Here is a 20027-nt window from a genome sequence, read left to right as displayed (position 1 = left end):
GAGCCTTCAGTTATCAGCTCCTCTGCTGTGGAATCAGTCCCCAGTTTGGATTCAGGAGGCGGACATGTTCTCCACTTTTAATATTAAGCTTAAAACTTTCCTCTGTTAGTTCTTTGTTACTTATTACTAACTGCAATCACCCTACTCAAAAACTACTCAAAGGAAATAATTGGACTTTTGGGCTTCTCTATGTAAAATTGAAATAACATGGACCTCAATAAGTGCCCTCAGGCAACACCAAATACTACCTGGAACCTAGGCACACCTTAATGCACATTTCCTTCCCAAATCACACAGAGAATAGCAGAAACAAAAGTAAAACTTGTGATGATGGCCAATTCCTGCTGTGGAAAATGGCTAAATGATCCTAACTGCAGAACAAAAGATTAGCAGTTTTATTATAGAATATCTAACTGATAAAATGTCTTGTGGATATTATGGATTTATGTGACTGTGGTTCACAACCTGTTCCAAAAAGATTTTTGGTGAGAACCAAAAATTTTTGGAGAGCCTAAAATGTTCTAGCATGCTCCCATGGTGAGGTTAAGATCCAAAATTGTAGACCCATGACACAACAGAAGTTTCTAGTCATTTTTCACTCAGGTTAAATTTTTGTTAAATCCCTTAACTATGTCTCTGTGTTTCTATTTGAAAACACACTGAGGATAATAAAAGAATCCATAGATAAGCAAATTAACAGACAGACAGAAAGTGCTCCTGCAACAAGCTGCTACTTCTACATAACTATTCTATAGATATGGATGATTACAAGAAAACAAAGCAGAGTCACACAAGCCACTTCGTATGATATACACATGGCTGACTGCCGAGCAATCCCTTAAATCATAGCTTCTATACTAAAAAAAATGCGTCCAAAGCTAACAACGAGGATGATGGTGAACTGTGCATGAGTGTGTTCTCCCTCACAACAAATTTGCTTTTGATCATGTTGCAGTTTCTCAAGCTCATAATCCCTTTTAATTATGGGTTGTCTCTCAATCAAACATGAGAGCAAGAGAAACTGACACTGAAACTGACAGACCATCATTCACTATTTCACACACCCACAAAACAACACACTAAATTCCTACATGTTTAGATGTTTACTTAGAACCACAGTGTGTGGGTGTGTTAGACACACTTTTTTATGTTGGCTGCAAATTATACTCAATTTGCTCATTTACTGAGATAATGTATTGTTTTTCTTTTACTCTTATAAATTCATGTCTACTAATTATTTTTGAATTTATTTTAATTAATAAACTGATGAACAGCTGTGATAGAAGAATGGGATGAGACAGACGGCTTGGTACTTCAGAAACATGTAGGAAAATGTGTAGATCAGCACTCAGTACAGTTTTTGACATCATTTTAGAGTTTGTAATGTTTGATAACTTGCTGAAAGTGAGAACAAATGAGTAAAATGAAGGCAGCTGACTCACAGGCTGCAGTGCTGTGTTCTGGACTGTTTAAGATGTGTGAGCTACAAAATGAAGGCCTGGTAATGTGGCACATTGCAAAACAAGAAAAGCATTCAGAGATCGCAGTACTCTGCCAAGGCTGCTCAGTTGCTGTATCATTTCTCACGGATAAGTAACGAAAAGCTCACAGCGGTGAATTTGTAGTAGGATCACATTCATGTGATCATCAACTGGCAGCAGACGTAGTGTTCACTTGTTGTCGTAGTTAGTTACACCGTGCCGCTATCTCACAGTGATACAGAAATCTTTAACAAAACCATGGATCCAGACTATAAGCCACATCACTGCCAAAATCTAATGAGGTGATTTTTGTCTCATTTCTGACCTTCCCTGAAAATTTCATCCAAATCCATCAGCCCGTTTTTGAGTAATGTTTTCACACAGATAAACAGACAAACATACACTGATCATCACATAACTGCTGCGATCCTTGGCGTAGTAATCAGTGGAAAGAAAAGACCACTATAGGATATCCATGGCTCCTTGGTTTGTCATTTTTCATACAATATATCAGCACTATCTACTCGATACTCTGATTGTGTACAATAAACTGTATCTTGTTTTTGATCAAAATGTCAGGAAAGCGAATGGAGGAAGCTGAAGGAGAGGATGATTATATGATGGTGGTGTAAATGATCAGAAAGGAAGTTAAGACCAGATTGGCCATCATCAGATAAGCAGGCCTATGGAAATGTGAGTACAAAGATGACGAGCATACTGCTGCTATTGTTACCATTCCCCTAAGCCTCTCGTTTAAACACGTCACTGCTTCAGTGTCTGAATGGATACAAGACACAAGCTATCGTTGTCAATGGTCAAGACAAATATTAACAAATTACTTTGATAATTCTTTTAAGACAATGAATGCACAGTTGCAAAAAAAAAAAACCTAAACAAAAACCTGTGGACTACTAGACTGTTTAAGGGAGAGCAGAGCATTAAGATTTCAGTTGTATACTGGTTGACAGCAGCTGGAGTACTGAAGCCTCATACATACAGCTGAGTTTGTTTGTTAAAGTTAAGGATGTCTGAGACTGAGCTACAAAATCAATCAAACCAGTTTGTCAGTCTTATAATACAAGACTTTCAGCAACCAACAGTTTCAATGAAGACATTCACAAAAGGAGCACAAGCACTCTTAAACAAGTAAAATGTTGTTTTATCTCCGTTCAGGAGCAGTTTTTTGAAAGAAATCTATTTGACATTTGAATATTTTATTGTTTTTATTTTCATTTGTCCATATGTTCCCCAGATACTTTTGCAAAATATTTATGGACAGGTGAATCGTAAAATACAAAAGGTTATAGCAAACCAGTGCATGCTATCTGTGATGCAGCCTACAGTTTCCTAATGTAGAGTATTCAGCTGTCAAAAACAACCGTATTCTGCTTACCAAAGTTCATGAAAAATTCAGATTAAGAACACAGTCAACATAAAGAACTGGGGGCATTCCGAAGGTTTCTAAGCTTTGTTTCTGTTTTGTTTTTTTCTTATTTAAATATCTATAGAATCTGGCTGACAGGTTGTAATGGTTATGACAGCTTTCAAGTGAAAATGTGCAACCACTTCTGCAACCTTGTCTTTTATTTTTCTCTATCATTTTCCATTCAGACAAGCTGAGAGCCTGGCTGTCAGCGGTCCTTCCAGACAAAGAATGGCTCGACTGTGAACCATCTTGGAAAAGAACACCCAATTCCTCCCTAATATACGGAAACCTTTTAAAATAATGCTAATATTTCATGCTTCCTTGTGTGAAAGTACTGTGGGCTTCTGCCAAACATCCAAACTCAGCACTGATAGCCTGTTTCGTGTGTCAAGTGCCATAAATTCAGCCGGCAGAGCTCGACAAAGCTTGTTCAATGGATAAATCACACTGCACATAAAAGCCATTTGCTTCTTTATGTCTGTCTGGTGTTCAAACATTCACCTCTATCCATCACTGAGCAAACTGCTGTCAGAACACCAAGGCCTCTCCTTACTTCGCATTTCCCCTTATCACTGGTTCCAACGAAGAGGAATCTGAGGAATCCTGGAGCGGAGTCTGTTTGCCAACACCCAATATGACAGGGTGAAACACAGACATGTACAGCTTTTAAAACACAGACTAATTTCTGGCACATAAATCACCCAAATTGACTGCAGATGCTGACGCTAACTGCTGCTGCTGAGAAACAAGTGTGGAATAAAATCAAATAATTGACAATGATGTGTGAATCTGAGCACTGGGACAAAGTTTTCATGACAATAAAGTCATAAACTGGCTCACAACCGACTGCCACCCCTTCTTCTTTTAAGACCTGCAGTGCAGAATGAGAACTCCACCCAGGGAAATGGCCCCAGCTTGCTGCCTCAGCACTTCTCTATCCAAATGGCTGCGGTTCAGTTAGAGGTCTCGCTGCCTTTGTCCCGAGATGAAGCACCTCAGAGAGCCAGCAGTCCTAACTGGCCCCCTGGCTTCCACCGCCAGCCTCTGACTGACACCACTACACTGCCAGAGATGTAAAGCAGGATAATAATAGCTACTCATTCCTCCCTATCCCTGTCGACCAGACAGGGCCAGAATGTCCAAAACCACATTTAACTGAATGATGACTGACAAATGAAGGTGAATACCTCGGCTTACAGCCTCAGTGAAATCAGATCTATGAATTCAGTTCAACATATTTAGCGGGTCATTATCTTGGCAGGTCACTGACTCTGACTGATGGATTTTCTGACAGCCCTGTAACAGAAGTAAAAGTCCCTTAAAAGGAAAACTTCTGCTTTATTCATTAAAGTGCAGTTGGTTTTGTCCATGAAAGATGGACAAAACCAACAGATTTATGTCATTATAATATTGTACTTAATAAGTTGACTGTTAAATATTTTTCAAGCTCTGGTACCGAGTGCACAGGGCATCAGCTTACCTAAAAGTGAAAAATGAAGGTGAATTGTTCCTGGAATATCTAACTGCCGCGTACAGGATCACCACATGGGCTTGTTTACTGGGAGATGTAATAGTCTTCTACATGGTAAAGCGTGCACCTACTTCCTTATCACGAGTCTATCTGTTCTTATTGGCTGCACAAATGTACCATGCTCCATGGTTTATTGGATTCCATCACTGAAGTAGTACACGGTCTGGTCTGGTTTGGGAGTTAAAGAGCTGAGGGCATCTCATGAGAGCAAAACAGTGTGCTGAAACAAGGGTGAGTGGGGCTCCATATTTTTATAACTGTGTGATTGACAGGTATGTAATTGTGAGACAGGGCAGATTTGGAAAAGCTTTTCCCACTGCTACAAATGACGATGTAATACTCGAATCAGGGCTTCTAAAGTTTTTAATTCAAATAATCAATTTTTAAGGGAGGGGCTGCACAGTGGTTCTGCGGTCAGCACTGTTGCCTTGCAGCTAGAAGATTCCTGGTTCACGTCCCAACCTGAGCCTGGGATCTTTCTGTGAGGAGTTTCCATGTTCTCTCTGTGCATGTGTGGGTTTTCTCCAGGTAAACAGGCTTCCTCCCACAGTCCGAAAACATGCTGAGGTTAATTGGTGACTCAAAATTGTCTGTAGGTATGAATGCAGTCTGCAATAGACTGGTGACCTGTTCAGGGTGTCCCCTTCCTTCACCCTAAGTCAGCTGGGATAGACTCCAACCCCTCTGCTACCCTAATGAGGATTAAGCAGTGTGTAGATAATGAATGGATGGACGTTTTAGGGGATGCTATCTCTATTGCTTAGAAGCCATGTCATTTACCTATACAAATAACCTGGCCAAAAGGAATGACAGCCACAAGAATGAAAATAAGGCCCAAAGTCTAAAACAGTTGAATTTTCCTAGAAATAGTAGAACAGTTGATGATTTCGAGAGCATCTTTGGCTTCTCAAGCTTCTCAGCTGAATACCTAAAGAGAATTCCAACCTACTTCTGGGAAACTGAAACAGTCACCATACAGGATTCATTATGCAGCAGATCTTATGCAACAAAACAGACCAACTGTTAAAATCTTCTCTGAGGCACAGGGGCAATGCATGAGTTACTACCTGCAAGGAGCGATTATGTTAGTGAACACACATGTATGTGAAGCCATACCTGGTATTGTCATTGTTACAATGAACACTTTCCTCCGTAGTGGGCTATGACAGTGGGGTTTCTGCAATCTTACTGTCTCTTACTTCGTCTGTGAGTGAGTTGTCCAACACTAATATTACTGTGTACTGAAAAACTCAGAGAGTAAAACCAGTAATTGGTGTGAGGATCAGATGGGGTCATAAAAAAATCTGCAATACTTCACAGCAGCTCTAAGACAGTTTGTCTCACTCTCCTAAGATCAGAGAAACTGCAATACTCATTCAGTATGTTGGAGACCGCACTACAAGGACCCTGGGAGTGGATTTATGAGGGTTGGACTGCCTGCATGGAGTAAAATGAAACTTAAAACCAGCTCTGCTTCTTCAGTGAGGCCTAAACACCAAGTACCTTCTGTCTACAGCTACAAAAGACACCATACTTATTCTACAGATCAGTGTGTCTCACCCAAAGTGCTTGTCAGTGGTTAACAATATCTACAAATAGTTACCCATCACCTTTTTTTCAACCCACAAGTTCTACCATCTTTTAGGTGTAAAAACCAGTACAACACTATGAATGCCTTTGAGGACAGGTGTTCTATTACCACCACTTAAGCAGCTATGATGACTCTATTACGGACAACCTTTTCCCTTGCCTTTGAAAGTACTATTGGAAGTACCTAGTTGGATGATAAATCTTACAAACTAATTGGTCTAGACCATACACTATCCTTAAGGTCCCAGGCTGTCCAGACTCCATTATTACCAAATTGTCATGTTGGCGAGACTCTTATCTAAAGTTAACATGTGTGGATTCAAAACCATGATCAAGGAATTAAGGCTTGTGATTGAATCATGGAGATTTTCAATAGGTCCATATGGCGTCTCTGACTGATAAGTACATGTGCTGCACAGGTGACCTTTTGTCTTTTAATACTCACTACTTTTAACTTGAGGCTAATAATCCATTCATAGATCATCATATATAGTGTGCAATCAGAGGTTCAGGCACTGTGCCTATAAACAGCAAAAAATGATGTGATTTAAATTTAGCTGCTATCCCCTCCAAAGTAGTCTTCTTGAGCAGCAATACAGCGTTCCCAGCGCTATAAGTCCTGTTCTGACCACATGCAAGTGCACATTTGCAATTTCACTGTGAACCTCAAACTGAAGCACACAGCAAACATCAAGAAAACAAATAGAAGCCTATGCAATGAAAGACCCACCAGTCTCTAAGACTGAACGCACATTAGTTCAGATGCACAATCAGGGAGGAGCCAAACCGGCAGAGTTTTCTAAACTTGTAGTAGAGCTACTAGTGCATCCTAAAAAAATCTAAACATTTAGAATTTGTTTTTGTAACTGAACCAATATTCTGTATTCATTACACATCAAGTGAAATATTTCAAGCCTTTGTTTGTATAATTTTTTATGACTGTGGTCGAAATCTCATGCAAATCAAAAATCCAGTATCACAAATTATTAGAACATTTCCTCATATAAATTAAAAAGAAGATTTGTAATACAGAAAAGTCTAACTCATAAAAAGTATTCATTTATACATTCAGTTCTTGGTTGGGGCTCATTTACCACGAAGTACTGCATCAGTGTGGTGAGGCATGGAGCTGATCAGCCTATGGCACTGCTGAGTTGTTATTGAAGCCCAAGTTGCTTTGATAGTAGCATTAAGCTAGTCCATATTTTTGGGTTGAGTGTTTCTCATCGTCCTCCTGATCCTATAAGTCTTGCTGGAAAAGGAAATTAGCATCTACATAAAGCTTGTCAGCAGGCGGAAGCATGAAGTGCTCTAAATCTCCTTGAGGATGGCTGCATTGACCATTTACTTTCAACTTGATAAAACACTGAGGACAAAAATGACACTTGAAATAATCACAGACAGCAGAAACTTACACTGGACTTCAAACATCTTGGATTCTGTGGCCCAAATGAAATCCAAAATTTACTTTCATCTGAAAAGACTTTGGACCACTGAGCAAAGTTTTCGACTCTCTTTGAACCTTATTTCTCCCCTTAAATTTCTCTTTCAAGCAGCTGTACAGAAAAACAGCTATCATCCAGTTTGTATGACAAAATCATGTATATTTGCTTGTTGCTCCAACACTTTATTGAAACTATACTTGTACACTGAGTGAATTATTGAAATCACCATGCTTTAATGGCTGCATTGCAACATTAGTGTCAGACCTGTAGCAGGCTCTGGATAGGGCCTCCTTTTCTCTCACTATGGCTGAATCCCAAACCGCCCCCTACACACTATCCCTACACACTACCCCTCCGTTTGCGCGTTCCCGCGGAGGGTCCTCCATATTAAGGGCCGTCCCAAACCGCGTAGTGCGGAGGGAGAGTGGACTGTTCAGCCCTTAAATAGCGAGTCTGCATCGATGCTCACTCTGGACAACTTTTTCAGGAAGTGCAACGTCGAAATGGAGGAGGAAACAACAGATCGATGTAAGTTCCACATGCGTCCTTTATTTCTCCCACGCCTTTTTCACACTGACAGAACATCACAAAAAGAGTGATGAAAAAAGATAAAAGAAAAGAAACAAATCTTCTTCTCTGCTGACGTTTGATTTAATTGTGCACCCCCTGACACCTTAAAATTTGAACACAACTGACAGAATTCATTTATTCATTCATTCATTTGTTGGATTTGAAATGCCAGATAATAGGATTGGAAAACATGTGAGTGAAAAAAAGAGGGACGCTTTCGTCTTCTGGAAGCAGCAGCGATCCTTGTTAGTTGCAACCTGTGCCACAGCGCTACAGCCATGACAGTAGGCGTCTTTGTGTTACCATGGCGATGACGTCTTCCGTTTTCCGGTGAGGCGACAGGGCGTCCCATTCCTGACGATCGTATTTATACCCTCCCCCTTCAATAATAGGTGTCCTCCACAGCTGCGAGTGTGGCTTCTTTTGGAGTGACACTCGGTAGTGGAGGGGGAGTGTGTAGGGGGCGGTTTGGGATTCAGCCTATGTTTACTTTCTCGGTGTGCCTGGTTTGGAGGCTGCAGCAGCAGGTGTTCCAGATTCCCCATCTACAATCAGCAGGAACATTAGCAGGTGGACCCATCCAATCAGCATCCTTCTACACTGCAATATAACCAGACTCTACTCATCACTGATTGTTGAAGGAACTAGTTAGTATTTTACTCACTCCGTTCAGCCAAGCCATTAAAAGACTTCAGTAATTTTCTGTTTATCCTAGTTGGCCTGCCGCCTGCTTGGGACCCTCCGCTCTGGACCGCTTAAACCGACCCATTTGTCTGGATTCGCCACTCTCCACCTCAGCGTCAAGTTCCCCCTCTTGATCTGGATTGTCACTCGGTTCACCTACCTATCCCTCTGGGACACCTGTCGCTGCAGCTTCCAGCCCCTGCAACCATCTCCTGTTTCAGCTTAGTGCCCGGTCCGAGCTGGTTCAGACAAGCTTTGTTTTTTTGGATGGCTTGCACGGATTTTGTGGTTTAGTAGTTTATTAGGTGTAAGCTTCATTACCTTTTGTGTGTTTAGCTTTGAAGTTCATTCTCAGGTTGGCAGTTTGTGTTTCTAGTGTGTGCGTAGCCACCCTTTTGAAGATTCTCTTGCAAATCTGACTTAGATTACGTATTGAATTCCTATAGTGACTAGATTGTATTTGATTCCTGTTGTTTCTGGCTGGCTTAGTTAAATTTCTGCGTGCCAGCATAGCATTCCGTTATGCCTGGTAGAGTTTCAGTTCTGAGAATATTCTGTTTGTTTCATGTTTGGGATAGACTCTCTTAAATTTCGGCTTGATCTTTAGTACTCAGTTGGCGTCCCTGCCTAGGTGATGCCTACAGTGGGTTCGTTGCTTTTCTTTTTTTGTCCTCTAATTTTGACCTCCCACCTCTGGAGGCGATAAGGAGAAAAATACTTCACTTTGGTATGCAAGCATAAAATTTGGTACAGATATTCTCTATAGTCTACTTTTTCATATTTCATTGGTAGCCACACAAAATTTTGCATGGACACCAACAATGTCAGCCATTTTTTAAAGATGGCCGCTGGAATAGATTTTTTTTTTCTTGCACTGACAATGCCAAATGAGTGTAGCATACAATAAAATTAAATTTTAAACACAGAATTATATCTAAAGATCATAGGTAAGTTGTTTTGTTGATGGAAATGTGTAAAAATCAATTAATTTGCTCTGGTTGCCATTTTCCAAGATGGGCACCAAGAACCTTCTTCACTGCAAAAATATGAGAAAATGTTTTCCTGTTCGATGTATTGTATTAGGGTTCACTACTGTGGATATCCATGAAAAAAATGTTTATTGATATGCTCTGTTTTGTGCTAATTGCTAAAGGTGTTTTTTTTTTTTTGATAGTAGGTAAATATAATAAGAGTGAATGTCACTCTGTATAGGCCACCCATTGATATGGGGCTGCTAAACGGCATTTGGGACACTAAACTATACTACAACTAGTACTAGTCTACTGCAATGAAATTGGTAAAGCAATGTACTACATGGTTAGTAGAGCAAGATTAGCTGACACTGAACCCCATGCTGAGTTTCACAGCAGTGAAGTCACCAGTGTGCCCTGGTTGTGCTATGACATTCACTCTGTTATTATTGACCTATCAAAACAACCACCTTTAGCAATTAGCACAAAACAGAGCATATCAATAAACATTTTTTTTCATGGATATCCACAGTAGTGAACCCTAATACAATACCTCGAACAGGAAAATATTTTCTCATATTTTTGCAGTGAAGAAGGTTCTTGGTGCCCATCTTAGAAAATGGCAACCAGAGCAAATTAATAGATTTTTACACATTTCCATCAACAAAACAACTTACCTATGATCTTTAGATATAATTCTGTGTTTAAAATGTAATTTTATTGTATGCTACACTCATTTGGCATTGTCAGTGCAAGAAAAAAAATCTATTCCAGCGACCATCTTTAAAAAATGGCTGACATTATTGGTGTCCATTCAAAATTTTGTGTGGCTACCAATGAAATATGAAAAAAGTAGACTATAGGAAATATCTGTACCAAATTTGGTGCTTGCATACTGAAGGGGGGGAAGACTATATGCTGCACTAATACAACCATTATCCTTCAGGTCAAAGTAGCTTCCGTTTGAGTTTTCCAGTGTTATTCTGTAAAACTGTTACCTGCACCTATTGTTCTCCTTCTCTTTCCTGCAGTTGAGCCTCAAAGAAATCGTAACAATTAGATGGAGATTTTCAAGCTGGCTTGTGATTTTATAAACACCTGCCACTGTATGCACATTTTCCAAAGGTCCAGTTCCATTCTCAAAGACACTTGTGATGAAATCCCCAGATTAAACACATCACATTTATTGGCCTGTTTTCCAATTTAGTAATGGGATTTTCATTGTACTCTGGAAAAACATATTGGCAGTGTAACTACATTTAATTTGATAAGTACACTCTAAAAAGTAATTCTGTAGACCTTTTGTCATAACTTAAATAAATATATTGTTGTGAAATGAAAAATCAAGTTCTGTAATCCAATTAGACTTTTTACTTGTAAATGTTATTTTTTTGAGCTTGGATGACATAGAAATAATGCCTTTTGATTCAATACACTGCCATCACCTTGTCAGAGCTTAAAAATTTCAGTTCATCATGAAACAGTTGGATTTTAAGTTCTGCTAATGTAAAAAATTATTTGATGACGTGTAAATGGCCCACAGTCTCTCTTTCCCGCATGCGCGAGCGGCCATGTTTAAGGGCAGAGTGAGCACATGGTGAGCAGCCGAAGCTCATTGAAGCATTTTGGTGAACCGTAAGTAATTTTATGCTTATTTGCATTCGCTCAGGATTCTGTTGATGATAGCCTACTGTAGCTGAATATCGAAATCTGGAAGTCCTTACTTTTAAATGCGTGCAGTGTTGGTAGGGCAAGCTTGAAAGCAGAAACTGTAACAGCTACCTAAAATGCAATATTGGTTTTGTGTCTGTCCCACAGAATGAGAGAAGAATAATTAGTTCATTATTTGCCACTGACAAACAAAACAAAACAAAAAAAAAGGATGTAGACAATAGGTCATACACAGCTGACTGCATATTAATCACAAATCAGACACAGAATATAGCAAAAATATAAACAATCTATACAATTATTTACTTTTAAAGTATTTGGCTCTTTGGATTAAGGCCACCCAACATTGAATATTGACTTGCAAGACCTTGACTGGTTGCACAAACTTGTAGGTCAAGCCCTCAGAAGAGTTCAGGGTAACTGAAAACTATTTGCACATGCCATTGCATCAGGGCAAAATGTGTGGTATCACTATATCCAATGACAAGATGGCTGCATGATTTCAAAGGTCATTTAACAAAGATTTTCTGCAAGTGGGAATTTCTGTCTGGTAGTAATAGTGAGTGCTGAGGCGATGTATACTGGACCACTAAGCAAGTCCATAATGCTATGTTAGGCTTGCCTATTTCTGTTTTAAGCTTGTGCCATATAGTTAAAGGTGTTGCACAGATTTGCACACTTGGGTCTAATCAAGGTTTTCAAAAACCTACTGCTTGCCAAGTAGTTATTTTTTAGTCAGCTAGCATGTATTGCATCTATTCCCACAACTGACTATAAAAAAGGTTCAGACCGTGTCTGTCAGACTCATGAAATCACAAAGCAAAGTTAAAGGCAGTTTACAACACTTAATCACAAAGCCATGAGGAATACATTCAAGATCAATGATGACATCTTACTGTCTCAGAGCACTCAAGAGTAGAGCTGGTACTTTAAGATCAGTAAAGCTTAACAATGCCAAACATTATTTAGTAACTAGATCAGTCAGGTGTGTCTTTGTCACACTGATCACATCAACAGGTGGGTTGATTCCCTTGCCAACAGTCATAACCACAACACAACACCCAGTGTCTTTATTTCTCTGAATCACTGGAACCATTGTCTGAGCATCTCACCTAGTGACGACAGGACTGATGACGTATGAGAGTATGCAACCGAGTGTGTTCTGTTAAAATTTGTTACGCAAATCTCAGTGCTGGAATGACAGTCATCTAAAGCAAGAAGGAAGTTTAGAGCCGAGACTATAGCACATGCACCCTAGGACAGGCAGTTGACAGATACCGACCTGTGGTATGTCAACAGGGCTATTTTTAGTGGGTTGATGTGGGAGTTTTTTGTTATTCCTACCTGCAGTCTGGATACAAAAAAAGGGCAGGCAAGCATCTGCTTTATGAAAGTCGCACCGGTGTGGATGCTACACAAATTCTGAAACATATTTTTACTTACAAGCAGTAATAACTTGTTTTGCTGTCTTATTGGCAGTTTTGCATGGCTCTGATACTGAAGAAATGTGTTAAATTTTGTATTTACTACCAATAAACAATGAACAATTGCACCACTAAGAGTTTGATGCAGTGGTAGGATATTGCCCAGGGTCAGAGCAAAGATAAGAGCAGGATTTATTTGATCACAGTCTTTCCTCTCTGCATGGACATACAGATAAACCTTCACCTGCAGTAACAAAACTACAGGTTATAGGGATGTGTTTACATGTATGAGGCACACACTTGACACTGTCACACAGACCTTGTGCAGCAGCCATGGTATGCAGCTCTACTGCTTTTCACACTTGTTTGTGCTGCACAAGAATAAACTTGTATGTTTAAAACAAAAGGAAGATTGGTCACGTATTGATAGTACATGACTGAAGTGCATGGAATGCTAGCACATGACTCTAGCAAAGCCAAATTTACATTTCCAATTCTTGATGCATGGGAACCTGAGATGGTGATTTGTTTCTATCAATCAGATCACACCACAGAGATAAATAGCCTCCTACTCCTGTCACTGTGAACAGTCAGCATTCCAGGGTGATCATGCAATGATTTTGTATTAGATTGGCAGATTCATATATTGCCATTTGCCTAGTCAAAATGACACATGCTCATTAATTACAGCTTCTTATACTTTGCTGCTTTTTTCTATAAAATTAAAGATGTTCATTATCTCTGTCTTTTTTGAACTGCTGGTTGGATGTCACTTCAAGACATGGATACTTACAATGTGCATTCCTTACCATTTTAACTGTAAATGTTATCTGAGCCACTGAAAGAAATTTCACAAAAAGATTAGATAAAAATAAACATATCCACCTCAGAACCTGAGATTGAGAAGTGCTGCTGGTTAGTACACCCAACAGCTGCCAAGAGACTGATAGTTCACAGATGGCAATCTCTCCAACGTCAATACACAAAATGACTTCTAGATTTTATCAATACAGATTGAAAAAAATGTAGAGGAGCTCCATCATGCTAAAACATTTTCTGCGGCAGCAAGTTATGACTACAAAATATAGACTATAGATACTGTATTCAAAAAATATTATTTTTTTCCCATTAAAATGACAAAATGAACACATGCCTCTAGAAATGCATTACTGATTTAAAATGAAATTCATTAAACTGTGTACACTGCATGCCAAAAAAAAAACAAAAAACAAGATTTGAAGTCATAGAAACTCTTTGTCAACATGGACAATGGCAATGAAAAGATCAGGACACAGGTAAAACCTTAGACTTGACACTTTTGCCAAACTGATTAATTGAACGAGAGCCCAACAGTCACCCTAATAGAATACTAGACTTCTGCAGAGCTAAGATAACCTGCCAGAGGGACAACCATTACAGCTGCAGTTCTTTAATCATAATCCTTTATAGCCGATGGGCTAGATGTAAGCCAATCTGAATAAAAGGACACTAGGAGATTGTAAAACTGCATTTGACTCAAATTGTGAGGATAAGAGAAAAATGCATTTTTCTGACAAGCAGTCCTTCAAGCACTATGTCTTAAAAACACCAGGCACTGTTCAGCGCCTGGCTAATACCATTCCTTCAGTGAAGCATGTGGTGGTAAGATTATGGTATGAGTTCCTTCTCAGCAGTGGGGACAGGAACACTGGTCAGATGTGAAGGAAGGATGGATGCAATGAAACAGGGAGTACGAGCATCCTGATACTAAAGGGATAGTTCACCTTTCAGCAAAAAAAGCTTAGACGAAGAGAATTGAATAAACTGTCAAATCTAGGTGTGCAAAGCTTGTAGAGACTTAACAGAGAAGATTTAAAGCAAAGTAATTCCTGCCTACAACTAAATTAGGGATCTAAATTCAATTGTAAATTCTTCATTTTGGGAGTTTTAATAAATTTAATACATTTACGTGTTTTCATTTTGCCATGATGGATTGTTTTGTGTAGAATGATAATAAAATGCAAACACAAAATTAAAGCTTCAGCACATAAAAGTGTCCATATGGCTACTTTCTGAATCCACTGTAGATCACATGGACTTTTCTTCTGGATTTTGTGTCGGGTTAATATACAATCACCAGATGCATCACTTAGTTTTATCTTAGGCATCTGATTCTGGAAAGACTTTCCTGTGTTGTTGACCAGTTCTTGTTGCAAAACTTTGATTCAGACAGAGGTGTAATGTCAAGAGGATGTGCTGAAAAGCCGATGACTTATGCACACACTGATGGGACAGAATGACGTAAAGACAGATTGAGAGACAACGTCCCATTTATCACCTCTCTTTCTCCTGCTCTGGATGAGAGGTCTGACAAAAACCACAGAGCTGTCATTCAACTCACAGCACTTTACACCCTGCAGCGACACATGAACTTGGAAGTATGACAGCGACGCTGCATAGCATGGACATGCACTAGCATCTACATGCATGCAGACACACACCAACTCAATGACGTGCACACAAACACAGTTAATCACATGCCTTCAACTGGGGTCTACTTGAAAAACCAGAGGTATATTATGTCTTTGTACAGGAGAGGATCTGAAAAACCTGAGTAAGTAAGTTTAAAACTGTTTTGTGGTTTATTTTTCTTGTTTTGGACAAGTAAAAGGGAAGGCCTTTTAAAAAAGTTTCCAGAATGACTTTTGTTGTCACTTGCATGCCAAGCATATTCTGTGCTCATCTTCCCATATCAACAATATGATCTCACACAGCTCCACACAGTTCATCTATTATCAGACTGTCACAATTAATTGGCAATATTGATTAATATTTTAAACTGAGACATGGTGTTTATTAATTTTTTGTTAAATATTTTATTTCACTGCAAAATTGAAACAAATGTTTTTCTTCAGTAATTGCTTCATCATGGCGTTTCTTGTTTTTGACTCCAGTCACTGGTTGGTTGAACAGTAGTGGCAAGAGCGGCTGCAGCAGATCGATTCCGTTTCCAAAGGCCTCAATGCCCCTTTCAGTACTGAAGTTCAAAAATCCTTCTTTCACTGCATCACTGCTGGTGCCACCTTTCAAAATCTGGGAGACAGAAGGTATTAAATCTTTTGTAGATGTACACTACCATTCAAAAGTTTGGGGTCACCCAGGTAAATTCATGTTTTCCATGAAAACTCACACTTTTATTCATATGCTAACATAACTGCACAAGGGCTTTCTAATCATCATTTAGCCTTCCAACCCCCTGAGCTAACACAATGTAGCATTAGAACACAGGAGTGATGGTTGCTGGAAATGGGCCTCTTTACCGCTATGTAGATATTCCAGTAAAAATCAGTCGTTTCCAGCTAGAAAAGTCATTTAGCACATTGACAATGTCTATACTGGATTTCAAATTACTTTAATGCTATCTTCATTGAAAAAAATGCTTTTCTTGTAAAAATAAGGATTTTTCTCAGTGTCCCCAAACTTCTGAATGGTAGTGTAGATGCAATTTTGCCTCATTTACTCAGTTGAAACAGAATTACAATCTTAACAACAGCCAGTTTTTTAGATATTTATAAGTTGGAATCTTTTCTTTGCACAAATTAAATCATTTAGACAACTTTCTGGGTATATATCCACTTGAAAAGGTGTGATTACTCATGTATATGAGCTTATTTCTCTTCTTGAAGGCCCCCTCTTATCTATAATTATGGCCTTATGGGAAGAGGGCCTATACAGTTATGCTCATAATAACAGCAGTGTGTTTAAAAAGGTGAGTAAACCTCAAAATTCAAATAAATTGTATTATAATGAACACAAATGCGTTGTGGACATTGCACATTCTATTTCAAAGCAAGAAATTTAGAAAAAGTAATTTAATTTGATAATATTTAACAGAAAGACAAGAAATATAATGTTCAAAAAATAGCAGTGTTGATATCTTTCTTTACAAACTCAAAAATGTATTGTATAAACTAAGAAATGCTTGAAGATTCAACTTTCCTGAGAATCATAAACTAATATTTAGTTGCATAACCACGGTTTCTGATAACTGCTTCACATCTATGGTGCATGGACTCAACCAATTTCTGGCACTGGTCAACAGGTATTGCAGCCCAGGACAATTGTACTATACGTTCCACAATTCCTCTGCATTTCTTGGTTTCGCCTCATGAACAGCATTTTTTATGTCAGCCCACAAGTTTTCTATGTGATTAAGGTTCTTGGATTGTGCTGGCCACTCCATTACTTGAATTCTGTTTGTCTGGAACCATGATTTTGCTCACTTGCTGGTGTGTTTGAGGTCATTATCTTGTTTAAAACATCAATTTCAAGGGCATTTCCTCTTCAGCATACAGCAACATGACTTCTTCCAGTATTAAGCAATAAATAGGACCAACACCATAGTCCGAGAAACATCCCCATATCACGATGCTTGCACCACCATGCGCCACTGTCTTCACTGTGTACTGTGGCTTGAATTCAGTGTTTACAGGACATCTGACAAACTGTCTGTGGCCCTTAGACCCAAAAAGAACAATCTTACTCTCGTCAGTCCACAAAATACTATGCCATTTCTTTATAGGCCAGTCAGTGTGATCTTTGGCAAATTATAACTGCTTCAGCATGTTTTTTTTGTAACAATGGGACTTTGCGGGAGCTTCTTGCTGGTAGCTTGACTTCACATAGACGTCGTCTGATTGTGACAGTACTCACAGGCAACCTGATCATTGGCTGAGTCTTTGTCATTTTGGTTAATGTCCGATCCATTCAAGTAGTTGTTTTTCTTTTTCTTCCTTGCCCTTCTGGTTTTGGCTGCCATTTTAAATTGTTTGATATCATGTTAGCTGAACAGTCTATCATTTTCTGCACTTCTTTATAGGTTTTTCTCGCTTTTATTAATTTCTTAATCAAAGAGGGCTCTTCTTCTGAACAGTGTCTTGAACAACCCATTTTACTCTGTTTTTGAAGGACAAATGCACAGCCAGCATATGCAGCGTCAGTTGCCTTGATCTTTAAAAAATGGCCACCTGTTTAACACCTATTTTTTTTCACTTAATCAATGACCTCACTAATTGAACTCAGCACTGCTATTTTTTTTGAACACGCCCCTTTCAGTTAATGGTTCAGTTTCACAGAATCAACAGCATGCATGTCATGCCTGTTTGGTCTGTTGGTTTTCTACACCTTTATTAAACCTGCTACAAATGTACTTGCAGTGTAGAAGTTGAAATTCTAACAAAAACAGTGATTTATCTTGCTAGTGATGTGGGACGGCTATTATTTTGAACACAACTGTATGTGCAAATGCATGACGAAACATGGGATTCAGTTGTAGAGAGGGTACATTCTTCAGGTGTATGAACATGACATGGACTTCTAAGCTGATCACATCTCCAGTTTCCAAAGACCTCAGGCCTTGAGGACTTCAAATTATAACAAAACAAAAAAAATGGTTTGTAGACTGTCCAGAGTTTCAATGGTATATCATTGTAGCACTGATATAATAGATGAACACCTGAGAAGACACCTTGGTGCCATTCTGGAAGATGCACCAGCAGAAAAGGGACAACCTTGATAAGTGCTGTATAGCTGGGAGAGCCTTCTAATTTTCTTTGTCTTTGTAGCTGTTAAATACACTCCAACAGAAATAAACTTGTCTGCCTGCTACCTTAGAATTTTTATTGAATAAGTCTTTGAAAAAATGCTTTGAATGGAATCCGGGCTTATGCTACTTTGATTGACAGTACCTGCGTCTATGTCTGCATTGGGCTTGTTAGGACATGCATTGTTTTATATCTAAAATCATTTCAGCAAAATTCTTTGTTTAGGTTAATCAGTTACTCCGTGAAACTGTCAACAGATTGATGGATGTACTCATTATATATATATATATATATATATATATATGTATATATGATCTTTAGAGACGTTTACATGTCGGAGTGAAAAATTCCATTAAACAAACTGAAAGTTCTACCTTATAGGCAGGTGTCCTTAATACAATTTTTTTCTCCGGTGAAGTTGTATCAAGATGGAAGTCAAAAGAGTTGAGATATCTGCTCTCCTTTGTGCTGAACATCAGCAGGATGACCGTCCACAGAGTCGCGGAGAGGCTAAAGAATGGTGAAGATCTTTCAGGTCTTCACCATTCTTGAAAGATCACTGAAAGATCTTCACCATTCTTGAGCCTCTCCGTGACTCTGTGGACGGTCATCCGGCTGATGTTCAGCTGCTTGGCTCTGTCAGACTTGTTGTGGCCAGCATGAAGGAGAGCAGATATCTCAACTCTTTTGACTTCCATCTTGATACAACTTCACCGGAGAACAAATTTGTGTTAATGACACCTGCCTATAAGGTAGAACTTTCAGTTTGTTTAATGGAATTTTTCACTCCGACATGTAAACGTCTCTAAAGATCATGAAACCGTGTAACAGAACTTTTGCAAAGCCCGGTATATATACATATATATATATATATATATATATATGTATATATATGTATATATATATATATATATATATGTATATGTATGTATGTATATATACAGTGGGTACGGAAAGTATTCAGACTCCTTAAAATTGCAGCCATTTGCCAAAATCAAAAAAGTTCATTTTATTTCTCATGAATGTACACTCAGCACCCCATCTTGACAGAAAAAAACAGAAATGTAGAATTTTTTGCAAATTTATTAAAAAAAGAAAAACTGACCCTTTGCAGCGACATTCATATTTAACTCACATGCTGTCCATTTCTTCTGATCCTCCTCGAGATGGTTCTGCTTCTTTATTGGAGTCCAGCTGTGTTTAATTAAACTGACTGGACTTGATCAGGAAAGGCACACACCTGTCTATATAAGACCTTACAGGTCACAGTGCATGTCAGAGCAAATGAGAATCATGAGGTCGAAGGAACTGCCCAAGGAGCTCAGAGACAGAATTGTGGCAAGGCACAGATCTGGCCAAGGTTACAAAAGAATTTCTGCAGCACTCAAGGTTCCGAAGAGCACAGTGGCCTCCATAATCCTCAAATGGAAGAAGTTTGGGACGACCACAACTCTTCCGAGACCTGGCCGTCCAGCCAAATCGAGCAATCGTGGGAGAAGAGCCTTGGTGAGAGAGGTAAAGAAGAACCCAAAGATCACTGTGGCTGAGCTCCAGAGATGCAGCCGGCAGATAGGAGAAAGTTCCACAAAGTCAACTATCACTGCAGCCCTCCACCAGTCGGGGCTTTATGGCAGAGCAAGCACTATCTACAA

General features: G+C 39.1%; 1 protein-coding gene across 5 annotated transcripts in view; it reads right to left on the bottom strand.

The window, feature by feature from the left end:
* Positions 1–20027, bottom strand: part of gmds (GDP-mannose 4,6-dehydratase) — a 351858-nt gene that overhangs the window by 39164 nt on the left and 292667 nt on the right. The window contains exon 10 of one of the 5 annotated variants that reach the window (XM_051947328.1): positions 15599–15865. The exons of the other annotated variants lie outside the window; for them this stretch is intronic. Coding sequence (XP_051803288.1) covers positions 15629–15865 — 237 coding nt within the window. The 3' untranslated portion in view covers positions 15599–15628. Of the gene's footprint in view, positions 1–15598; positions 15866–20027 lie in introns of those variants that run through there. 5 annotated transcript variants of the gene reach the window in all.

Source organism: Acanthochromis polyacanthus, chromosome 4, assembly GCF_021347895.1.
Source record: "Acanthochromis polyacanthus isolate Apoly-LR-REF ecotype Palm Island chromosome 4, KAUST_Apoly_ChrSc, whole genome shotgun sequence".
In the NCBI taxonomy this organism is placed as follows: domain Eukaryota; kingdom Metazoa; phylum Chordata; class Actinopteri; family Pomacentridae; genus Acanthochromis; species Acanthochromis polyacanthus.
This window is presented reverse-complemented; position numbering and strand designations above follow the sequence as displayed.